This window comes from Tursiops truncatus, chromosome 9 (assembly GCF_011762595.2).
Source record: "Tursiops truncatus isolate mTurTru1 chromosome 9, mTurTru1.mat.Y, whole genome shotgun sequence".
Lineage (NCBI taxonomy): Eukaryota > Metazoa > Chordata > Mammalia > Artiodactyla > Delphinidae > Tursiops > Tursiops truncatus.
This window is the reverse complement of record NC_047042.1, coordinates 37,517,311-37,529,909: the sequence shown is the minus strand read 5'-3', so window position 1 is coordinate 37,529,909 and position 12,599 is coordinate 37,517,311. Positions and strand designations below refer to the sequence as shown.

Genomic DNA, 12,599 nt, shown 5'->3' with positions numbered 1-12,599 from the left:
AGAAGATGCAGGAATCTTGTGTGAAAAATTCTTCAATGCAATTACGACTATAAATATTTAGGTACCCACATTAGGAATTATCAGAACACAGTTTTAAAGTAACATTTCACATTGTACTCCAAAGACTAAATGAAAGATGACTTTGCCAGAAAAAAACTGCTCTAAATATATCTATCAGATTATATATGGAATATGTATGAGATTATATTATATATTTAATTATATGTAATATATAACATATAATTGATATAAATGATATTAAACAAAAAGTAATTGCACACAAGAAGCAGTACAAGTAAAACCTAGTGGTATATCATTGACGACCATTAGCCACTCCATGCATATGCATCAAAGCCTATAATTAAACATTCATATTGTCAGTGTAGAATACTTTCAGTTTAATGCAGAATTCCAAGAAGAGGAATGACAAAGTCGAAGTATTACTATATGTTGAATGTAGAATTTAATTAGGGAAGAATGAGCAGAAGTAAAGATATCTGGAAGAGAGAGCTACATCAGAAATCCTGTAGAGAGAACAAAATTAAGTGAAAGAAACATCAAAGTAGGAATACGAAAAATAATATAGAATGATATGCAATAGAATGGATTTGGCCTGAGCTGTGTAGGAAAAGGCGGCATGACTGACTTTGAATTTAAGTCTAGTGGAAAAGGAGTGGAAAATCATCAATTGAGACCATTAACATGAAGGGATTTTGGCTGTAAATTAAAATGAACTAGGTAGAAGAGGAATTATTTTTTATCACCTTGGAAATAGAGTTGTGTTTAGACAAAAGAGGAAAAAAATTCTTGGAAGAACCAACTGTATATTTTATGTTTAATTTTGTTTTCGAGGGTCTAGTAAAAACTAAGGATCTGGAATTTCCATGAGAGGTCGGTGTTAGAGTATTCCAGAGGTTATGTATTGGGGAGAAGCACATGGGTCTGGTGTTTACAGATGATGGCGAAGACGGGTGTCAGCAGAACAGGAAGAGAAACATGGAAGGCACATCTGGTCAGCAAAGGCAAAAAATGGTCAATCATTAACATTTTTTAGTATCTTCTGGGCAAAAAAAAGATTGTATTCAATTAAAAAATAAGATCAATAATTATTTTAAAATGGAGTTAAAGTTAAGACTTGAGACAAGGGAAAGTTGCTTGGTGTCTACTTGTAGCTATTTATTACATTGCACACAAAATGCAAATATGTTATAGGTAAAGCCCAATTAAATAAAATCTACTAGTATTGCATTGAACATTTTAAAACAGGAGACAGATTCTTCAGTTCACAAATGGCTACCCAAAATATGATTCCCTTTATATAAATACCTGTTACTTATAGATATCATATAGCAAAGTCCATCTGCACATTACCATATATTAAACTTTAAAATGCTATGGTTTATTGTACAAGGTGTCAAAAATATGCAGGCACAATGGTAACCCATAGCAAGAACTACATCATCAGAAAACTGAAGCTAAGAAAGAATAACAGTGTTCATATTTATAAAACAAGAATGAAAAATGACCGAGGTCATCATAAATTCAGATTCAGAGAGAGGTAGTTTACACCCAGGTAAAGCATTTTGCCAAATTTTTATTCACTCAAAAGCAGTAGCCAACATTTTAAATGAGCTGAAATTTACTTTCATTGGGAAAACTAAATACTTAAAGTTTCAAAATATGATACGAGATTTTCCTTTTAAGGGCACTAGGCTGAAGTTAAGATATGGAAGTTCAGTTGGTACTACCTGGCTGAGTGCACAGACATTACTCAACTTCTCTGGGTGCAGTCTCTCATCTAGAAAATACATTAATCGATCTGTGTCATGCCTTGGGTCTCTTCTAGTGTCTTGATAATTCTGATTCTAATCATCTGTTGAAACATTATCAATTATAAATCATTTAGAAAACTGACAAATCAAGCCTACCCTTGAAACCCAAGAGGAACGAAATAGTTGATGAAGTTGCCTCTTCCTTGCCGCTTCTGTGTATTACTGAACATGCAATGTTTTGTTTTCTTCTTGTACCCCTGTCCCTACCACCTCTCAGCCCTCCCAATATCTAGCAGAGAAGTAATCAATAGTCCTTTAAAACTCTCTCATTTTAGGGATTAAATTGCTGTCAATCTAAGAGCTTTGAAAGAGTTAGCTCTTGACATTTAGAATTTTAATATAGTATTTGATTCTACTATTTATTCAAAAACAACTGCCACAGACCATCACATATAATAATACAAAATTTCTCTGAAATACATTTCTGAATTTGCCACATTAAACTGTGAGCATAGGAGAGGTGAGTAAGCTGAATAGAATGAAACTAGCTAATCACTCAGGACTTACAACTTGGGCGGGTTTTGTTCTCTATTGCCTCAACCTAAGCAGTAATTCTCAGGAATTTATTAAATATAAATAAATACACAAACAAATAAATAATCATTTCCTTTGAAAAAATAACTTATCACCATTATAAAAATGTCTTTATGCATTTTATGTGAGATATAATACAGTTTTAGTTTTTTGTAGCATTTGCATATTTACCATTCATGAGGGTGTCCAAATGGAACCATCAAAAATAACAAAGGGCTATAATATGTAAATTCTCTCAGCAATGAACTTTATAACAGAGCAGAACAATGTCAAGTCCAACTTCCTAGTTAGCAATGGCAAGAGAGACCTGATATTTTATTTTCATATTTAAAACCCTTTGCTTTAAGTTCTGTTCCCTCTTGACTAAATACCCCTTTGTACATTCCTCTTGAAAACAGGTGTTTGATGGAGAAGTGGTAGGAGACATTTGAGAAAGGTTAGGAGATGTCCAAACAAAAAGGGTAAAGAATGGGAATCTTAAGTGAAGGAAACTTGAGTCTCTTACACAGCTTGGTCTAAAACTCATCCTACATTTCAGGAAAATGGCATGAGACATAATTCTAGGGACAGTTGCATATTATTTTAAATAGCAATCTCAGGCAAGCAACATTTCCTACAGTAATGTTAGCACTAAAATACAAATAAACAGGCAACATAAAACAGAGATTGTTTCCAGATGGTGTATACCCACAACATAATTGCACCTACATTGATAGAAGATAAAAATAACAACACTTACTGAGCCAGACATTGTTCTAAGTACTTTATGTTTACTGACTCACTTTAATTTTTAGGAAACTACACTACAGAGAAGTTAACTTATAGTTAGAAGAGACAGAAGGATCTGTTGTGTTCTCCCAGATCAACTCTTGACATTTCTCTTCTATGGCCTGCATTCCTTTAGGTTGACTTCTATGGATTTTATCTACCGAGACCTCTGCGATCTGCTTCTCTATATTCTGATTATATCTGGCCAGTGGGAGGCAACAGAAGGAGATGGGAAGGCATGAAGAGAGGCTACTGTGTGATATTTGAGATTAGCTGCAATCTTCCATCTGAAGTCCCAACTTTGCTGGAAGGCTTCTGTCCTGCTGCTCTTACTGGATTCCAGATTCGTGTAAAAGCTCCCTCTATTTTGTCAGGTTTACAGGCGCTAATGTTTTCCAATTGTGGGCAGGCCCTGAGTGATGCCCCATCCTGTTGCTTCCCGACACACTGCCCACCATTAAATAGTCACCATCAACCTCTCTTCAGTTATTGCTATGGGTGTGCCACCTATTTTCTTGCCTAATAGGATAACAAAGAAATAAGATAAATCCTTTGTGATCTATGAACTATTGACTAAAAATGCAAAAAAATTAAAAAATAGCATTGCTGTTTCTTCTTATTTTCCCAAACATCTGGGTATCCAAGAAAAAATGGGGTGCTCTACTTCTAGGAACAAAGAATAGTTCTGGAAGAAAAGGCCTCCACAAGTCCCTGAATTTTGAAGGTAAATGTTCAAAAGATAGTAATCCTGGAAATGTGTGTGGCAGCAGGCCCCTAAATTTGGGTGCCTAACCTCTGGTTTTCCTGTCAATTCAGTCTTTCTTAGTAGTTTACGTGTAGATATTCTCTAGTTTAATGCATCCAGACCCATTTACACTACAAATAAGGAAAAAAAACCCAAAGTAAATGTAGCCGGTAGTTGGGGAGATTTTCATTGTTAAAGACATTAAAAATACTGAAAACTCATTTTACTTTTGAAAATATTAAATAAGAGAGATATCACTTAAAAGTCAATGTATCCAGTTGGGAGTAAAGCTCTCTTTGGATGGTTCTTAAAATGTGAAAGCCATTTGCTAAATTACTGGCATCCTACAAAATCAAAGCTACTATTTATCAATTTAGTTCCCAGTAAGTTTTTGACGGCACAATTCTATTTTCCTGAGCTGTGTATTTTAACTAACAAAATAAAATCAATCTTTTGTGAAATGTACTTGGTATTCATTGCTTATTTGATAAGAGTCATTGGCCATTTTATACATTTTTTTAAACTAATAAGAATACACCTCAGTTTACTTTGCTAGTTTTTCAGGAGGCTAAGAATACTCATCCAGAAGTTTCCTGTGCAGTCTAGAAAGCTGTAAGAAGCTGCCTATACAGACACCGAATATATTTCACCACTACACTTGCAAATAACTATCATTTGCAAAAATAAGTTTTTATTTGGGTGTTATTTCTGGCAAAGCTTTAAGGCTATATTTTCAAAGAGCAAAACTCTAGGCCTTTAAAATTCTACTGGCATCCACCAACCCAAGCTGGACTCTCCTCTAGGTTTCCACAGAGCCTGAGAGAGAGATGACTTCATCTTAATCATTTTCTTGCCCACAGTCATGTAAGATAACTGGGATTTTTTTTTTTCTTGCAGCATTATAAAATCTCTTGAAATGTGTGGAGAGAAAAACAAAAGAAAACAGAAACTGCAGGGAGTTGGCAGATTTGATTTTACGACTAGCACTGATTATCAGCTTCAGCCTGTTGGACTCTCCACACAGCCGTATATGCTTCAAACTTAATATTTTATTTTGTAACTAGAACACTTAACATCATATTATCGTCTCTAATTGGATACTTTAGTTCAGATGATCTGTTACGAAGAAATTAAATTTGAAATTCTATTAGTGTATATATACATTTATATAAATAATTATTTTTAAATGTTTATTGTATTTTATTTTTTTAACACCTTTATTGTAGTATAATTGCTTTACGATGTTGTGTTAGTTTCTGCTGCATAACAGTGAATCAGCTATATGTATACAGTGTGCTTTAAGTGTAGCTGCCATGTCCTAGTTAATTCAGCACCTTCACTGTTTTTTTATACCATTAACCTTTCTATTAAAATACAGTAGGGACTAAAAACTATAAAAAATAAACACCTTATGTTCACAATTTCAACCAATACAGTCTATCTAGCTTCAAGAAACATACCTATAACATCTTAGAAAGAAGGCTTATGAAAACAAACACTAGGATATTTAAATGTTGGCTTGGCCAAAAAATTCGTTCGGGTTTTTCTGTAACATCTTACGGAAAAACCCGAACGAACTTTTTGCCTGCCCAATACATTTGAAACATTCTAATCGAATTGATTCTATGAAATTTTGAAGAGCAACGATTTCTGAATTTAAATCTTTAAACAAAACCCTAACATTTTCGCTACTACGAGTTATTACCTACTAAACTTATATTTGCGATAAAACTAAAAACTCCAAGGATGTAAGAATTAAGTCACCAAAATACACAAATATTTTAGAACTATTAAACTTTTAAGGAAATGATAATTTTGAAAAGTAACATAGGTATAATATCAGATAAACTGAAGATTAAATTTATTAACATTTAAATCTATATAGTATAGAGAGCAAAGTAATTATTTTTGAGTTTTCCCCATACAAACCCCTTCCAAAAATGTGTACTTATTAATACAGATTTCACCTGATTTTTCTTATTCGTATGCACATGGAAGTGATCAAAAAGCATATCATAAAATAATTTCAGAGCCCTATGAAAATCAATATTCCAAATTTGTACCAAAAAGTACACAAAGTACCAAATTTGGTACCAAAAAAGTACCAAATCTGCAGGCAGTAACACGTTAAATTCAGAAATATTATATTGCTGTGGAAAATGTGACATTATAAATAAAGGTTTCATGGATAAGGGGACTTTAATTGTATATTTCAAATTCCAAATATAAAGGAATATTAATAATTGACCCAATCAATTCCAAATGAAGGTATATTTTTACCAAGTAATTCTCAGTTAATTTAGTAAGAAGTATTTCAAAAGGTTTTAAAAAGAAATATTACTCTGAAGTATGAAAAAACATCTGAAATTTATACAAATGGATTAATAGATATATTATTTATTACTTTGTATCATAAAATACTATCTAACACAATTCCTTAAAGGGAAAATAAATTCCTTATGTTTCTGTAATGTAAGTAGAAAATCATTAGAGAAAAGGGGATCCAAGTTAAGTTACTTCTGCCTCTACATAGGTAATGCAAATTGAAGCCTGGGATGTAAAATGACCTTTACTATTTTAAGTTTTACTTCATGAGAGTAATAAAATATTCTACAAGGTTTCCTCCAATTGATTTTTGAACCTCACTGATGACTATGATTTAGAAGTAGTGTGGAGAATGAGAGAGTGTTGTAACTCATTTTTCTTTATTGTGTTACTCCATCTCGACTTGGGGGTTTCAGTTTGATACAGCTATTCCAATAAATAATCATAAAGGTATCATAACAAAAATAGGCAAAATGTTAGTGTTTGATTTTCTTTATAAACTTTACAAAAAGCTTATTATTGATAACTAAACCATATTAATGACTAAAACACATGAGAGAAATAAGTTGTGAGTGTTTTATCTTTTTTTTTTAATGAAACCATTGAAATCAGTCACCAATACAATAATCCAGGAAATGTAATTTACCTGGCCACTCAATAATTAATCCTTCTTATTTTATGATTACAATCAAGTGGGAAAGAATTCTACTCCTGATAGTCTTACTTCACATGCTAATATATTTTCCTCACAAAATTTTTTATTATTATAAAAAACAACATGGCAAAAATACAAAAGAAATGAGAGATAAATCATCCACAACTCTTAAGTCAACAAATACTAGTTAAGGAATTCCTGTGTGTATTTTATTTGCTAATATCTTTTCACCCTTATCATTTATCACTCGTAAATGTTTGTAATAATTGTAGCAATTCTTGGGGAAAAAATCTCACTCTTAAATTTTAAAAATAAATTACTGAAGTGAACACAGTCTAAAACTAAAATATATTATAACACAGCCTAAAACTAAAATATATTATTGTATTATATTGTTTATTTTCATTTGAAATGAAAATCTAAAAGACATCACATTTTTTGTGTGTTTCTGGCTGCCACTTTTAATACAGTAAATAACGAAATTTCCCAGCACATATATATTTTAATATAGTAAATGAATAAAACTGGCACCATTACTAGGCTAAATACATGTAATAGGTTTATATGTGGGGATTTTTTTTTAACATAAATCAGCTATTAATTCACACATAGGTTATTTCTTAAAAAAAAAAAGTTAATTCTTCTACTAAATATAGAATTAGTCTCTCAAGTTTCTCTGATTCTAAGGGGATGGGTTGTCCCTACTGTTATTTTATTTTGTTTAAAATTAATTTCTTAAGACTGTTTAGGTCTTATAATAAAAATTATATTATAAATTCCAACGCTGTGATGAAGGGTCTATGTTTTCAAACACAGACAAACAAAGTAATGTTTAAAATATGTTTTTCAGTTTATTAGTGGCGATCAGCTTACTGTGTGCCAACATAATGGTTTCCATTGATAATTACTGTAAAAAAGATTAAAATTTTAAATACTTGGTAAAGGCTTTTTAACCCAAATGAATGTTTTAGCAGTGTCATGTATTACATTTGATGCTTTTCCTTTTCAAATCAACTATAAAGATATTTACGGAGAAATGGAAACTATTTCAGTATTTATTTGCATTCTTCCTTCCATCCATTGCTGACTTTCCACAATAAAGCGCCTTGATTCTAAACGAGTTGCTGCTCTTGACTTTTGAGCGTAATCATTTGAGAACACTCATGTAGGTCAATGGTACTTAGCAGTTTTTTTCATCTCAGGTCATCGTTTAAAAATGTTCACACCTAAAATTAATGTACCACTCCAAGAAAAAGACTGAAAATGGTACTTTTTAAATTCCATAGATTCGAGGCCCTTAATTTCTTCAGTACTGTCCTATAATCATCTATATCCAAAAGACTGTATTTTAAATTCTAAAGCAAATGATAGAAAGTCATCATCCAGCAACACAGGGATGAATAATAAAGTAACTTTTTTTCTTTCAGAAAACATGACGATAGAAATATCAAGAAAAAAGTGTAATATAATTCTAGAGTTAGGGTAGGTACGACACTACTCGGTATTTTAATTTCTAGCATATTAACATAATACTTGTGTATCATTCTGCAGAGCCAGGCATACAGACAGACATAATTTGACAAGTATTTTATGATCTTGTAGCTATAATAAAATGTTTACAATTTTACAAGAATCTGATTCAAAACCTTGTAAAATCACTACCCCCGAATCACTCCCTTCCTTTTTGATATAATTTTGATTTTTTATAAAATTAATTAATTTGAATATAAAATACTTACATATTTATACTGTATATTACCTGCATAAAAACTAAAGTTAGATTGATTAATCTATTTTGGTGATATTAACTGAAAGTAGGCAGTATTATACTTATTACTACATTGCTTGGTGAACAATCAAAAGTAACTGAAGCTAAGTAATTCACACTATTTATAGACATTTTTTCAGAATCACCTGCTTTCTATAGATTGTTTTAAGTACAGTTGTAAAGTTTTGATTTTTAAGAGTTGCTTTGAAGGCATGGCAGATGTTGGTTTTGCTAATAGTGCTGGAAAGCACAGCAGGTTCAAAGTTGCAAATATGCTTAACACATATAAAAAAATAGTGTGATTTTCTATTAAACTTCGTTGTTTTCAATTGTCAGTAAACTATAGTGGAAGCCTAAAGTCCATAAATATTTGCTTCTTGAGTTTGTATATGCGTGTGTCCATGTGTGTTTGGGAAGGGGAACACATGTAAATGCACACTGGAAAATGTTACATATTATGGTTTTAGCATCAGTACCATGGATAAATATTGGGGTTGTTTTCCAGGGCTTAAAATTCCATTAGAATTTCACACAGTCATACACACATACACATATTCATACAATCTGGGTATGAGATGCAAGGATACAGAATTTTGGTTCCGACTTTGCCCTGGGTTTATGTATTACATTTACTCTCAACTAGAAATACACAGAAATTATAAACTGCCTAACAAAATATAAATGGTCTCTATAATGCATGATGTGAGTTTTGTCTAATACAATTTTAAAATTTCAAGAGTGCAGAAGTTACTTTAATATAGTTTTTTGGAAATACCAAAACATTAAACTATGCTATAAGTAATGAGAGATATATGTGTTAACAATATACCAATATTACACTGACTCTGTACTTTGCTTTAGTTTCTGCTAGCTCAAGATGCCCTTATAATAATATGAAATGAAATAACTGTGAACATAAATTATAGAAGACCAAATACAATATCATTCCAGGAAAAAGCTACCTTGAATTTAAATCTAGCTAAAGACCTAACAAATATTAATTAACTAAAATATTGAATTTGGCTAATTAAATTTTATTTTCAAAGAGTATACAGATATTTAACCAGAAACTATTGTTATATTTCTTTTTAGATAGCCAAGAGTTCTTTCAAAATATCCCATCAAAGAAAATGTTCATTCTAACTCCCCAGTGATTCTACCCTTGGTGATGGCTAATTGTATTTCCCGCTCAAGATGTAATCTATTAATACTTTATGTAGCTGATGAAAACTTTTGTTTGTCTTTCCAGGCCTTTAATTGCCAGCTTCAACATGAAAAAATAAACGTATTTTGCTATATGGTTATTTCCCACCAAAGGAGGGTAGCACTGTTAATATAACCAATATTCTTAAGAAAGTTGTTATTAAAATAATTGAAGGGAACCAGTTCTTAGATCCCATTTTCCTTCTTTCTCCTCAACCAAAATAACATATGCCTATATGAAAATTCAATTTGCCCTATGAAACTTAGGTGCATTGGTTCAGTTGAGGCAGCATATGAAACAATCCATCACATAGGTTTCTCACTGCAGAAAGTAAAATGAACAGTAAGAGCTTCTGGTAAATGCTAAAGTGCCGCTAACCAAACTGACCTTGGATCCTCTTATCCCAGAAAAGTTATATTGATATCAAATGCTCACTCTATAAAATGATCTCATTCTAAAATTGACTTTTTTTTTTCTAATGAAGATGGAAACCTTGCTATGATTAACCTTTTAACTCTCTGTCTGAAGGGTGTTTCACTTATGGTTAGTAAAAACCATTAAAATGAGTGATACTGCTGGCAACTTTCTTGGATATTAACTAATTTGTGATGGGGCATTAGAAGTTCACCCGACCTTGGAATGTAAAAGTCAGATTTTAAGTCTGTGATAGAAGAATCCATCCCATACTAACGCTTAAGAATAACTGATACCATTGCTGCAAAAGAACATGAAATATGCGGCTCATTCATTGTCATTCATGTGGGATCTTACCTAAAGCATTATAAAGGATAGACATTTTTCAGTCTTTCAAACCAATATCTGGAATTATCTTCCAGGACTGTTAAACCAATTCCGCAAAGAAAGAAAATATGTGTAAATATTATATTAAACAAACGACAGCTTACGAAAAGACGGAACGCAGGCTGCACTATAGCTACAGAAGAAAACTCACAACCTCCTTAATTATAAAGCATCTTTTAACAATTTCATAAGGATACGGATAGGTCAGGGCTTTGATGAGTTGCCTGCAAAACTTCAGTTTCTCTGGACTGCTAAAATTTAGTTGGCAGCCTCTGCCTTCAGGCATCCGCATTCAGTAAGGTTCCCCTTTTTGCGTGGCGGCTCAAGTTATCCCCACGTAGGTCTGTGCCTCCTGCGCACACCCTCCAGTACCAGCGCTACCCGGGTTGCTGTTTGTTTCCCAGTACTTGTTTCCGATAATACTCACCTGGAGGAGAATTTTACTTTCCACTTTAAAAACTTAGATTTTCTTTTTTGTTAGCATCACATAAATACAACTACTATTAAGAATCGTCTTTCTTCAAGGGTCTGAGCATGTATTTAGTTAAAATTCTCTTACATTCCTTAAAATCCTCTGAATTCCTAGACTGTCTTCTTCCCCAAGAAAGGGAAATTTTTACCATTTGGAATAGGGTGCTATTTAAAGAACTCTGAAATCAGAATTTAAAAAAAAAAAAACACAACGAAAACTTTTTTCTCATATGCTCTGCCAAGTTCCATTGCAAGTTCCAACTATTGTGCAATAATTTGGAAATCCAGTTAACGATGGGAAAAATCTAGCCACTCAGTCGGGAACTTGCAATGGAAAAGTCAAGGAACGGCACCCGCACGCACGGCCAGCGGACGCTGCATCCCAGGGTGCAATCCTCTCCCCATCGCTCAGATGGAAGGTCACGCTTCGCAATCGATTTCACATACTTGTCACTTGTCCTTTTTTCTCAACGCTCTGGTAAACTAGTTTGAATCTTGGAGAGCTTAACGCAGTTGGCTGAGTGTTGCGCTCGGAGAAACACGTGCCCCCAAAATAAAAGGACCAAAGCAGCCTCGCCGAATTTGGCGGCGAGGAGCCAGGGAGGAAAGACCTGTACCATAACGCCCGCCGCCTCACTCTAGGGCGAGAATCTTCCCAGTCATCTCTCCGCCCCCTTTCGCCGAGGGTGCCCGGCGCGCCCTTACCTGAGCTATCGCTTTTCCTCTTGCCGCCACTTCTCTTCTCCGCCTCCGCGGGTGACAGCGCCTGGCGGCCGTAGTCCCCTGGCGGGCACGCGGCCCCGGTCGGGGTGCTGGAGCCCAAGCTGGAAGAGTTGGAACACAGGACCGGCGGGCTGCTTCCCAGCTCCGGGGGCCCTCCCGAGTCCGGCTGGAGGCAGAGGCTGTGCCGAGCCGCGCTTGGCGGGGAGGACATCTGCGGGAGGTGCCAGTTGGTTTGCAGAGCCTGGTGCTGCTGCTGCTGGTGGTGGTGGTGGTGATGGTGGTGGTGGTGGTGGTGCCCCCTGTGATGCTGGCTGGCAAACATGCCCTCCTCGTTGGGGTATCCCGCGATTATGCAAGACGAGGAAGAAGTGGAGAGCTCGGGATAGGACATATGGTCAGATCTTCCATGGAGGGCGAGAGAGGACTGGGAGAACGGGTGCAAGCCTTGCGCGGTGGCGTGAGGGCTGCGCAGGCAGCCAAAGAGCGGGTGTTCCATAGCATGCAAGTCTCGGGTTCCAGACAGAAGACTTCACGACGGTTCCAAACGCCGCCACCCTCTGTTACTTTTCCCTGGAAACCGTGTGACTTTTCCCCCTCCCAAAGCAATAGCCGCCCGCGTTTCAGCAGAGCTCGGATAATCCCGGTCCTGAGCCCTAGCGGCCAGTCTCCTTTACATATAAACACTCGGACCTGGAGGAGCTTCCCTCCGAGCTACTCAGATGTTAAGAGTAGGAGAGGTTGAAGCCAAAAGAAGGTGGTCCCAGAGAACTGCT

The 12,599-nt window shown here is 34.8% G+C and overlaps 1 protein-coding gene across 1 annotated transcript in view; it reads right to left on the bottom strand.

Moving 5' to 3' along the window:
• The window catches only part of MEOX2 (mesenchyme homeobox 2), a 65,002-nt gene extending 52,403 nt beyond the window's left edge, over window positions 1-12,599 (bottom strand). Inside the window, exon 1 of the mRNA XM_004318876.4 lies at window positions 11,809-12,599. Within this exon, the coding sequence (XP_004318924.1) occupies window positions 11,809-12,322 (514 nt within the window). The 5' untranslated portion in view covers window positions 12,323-12,599. The remainder of the gene's footprint in view (window positions 1-11,808) is intronic.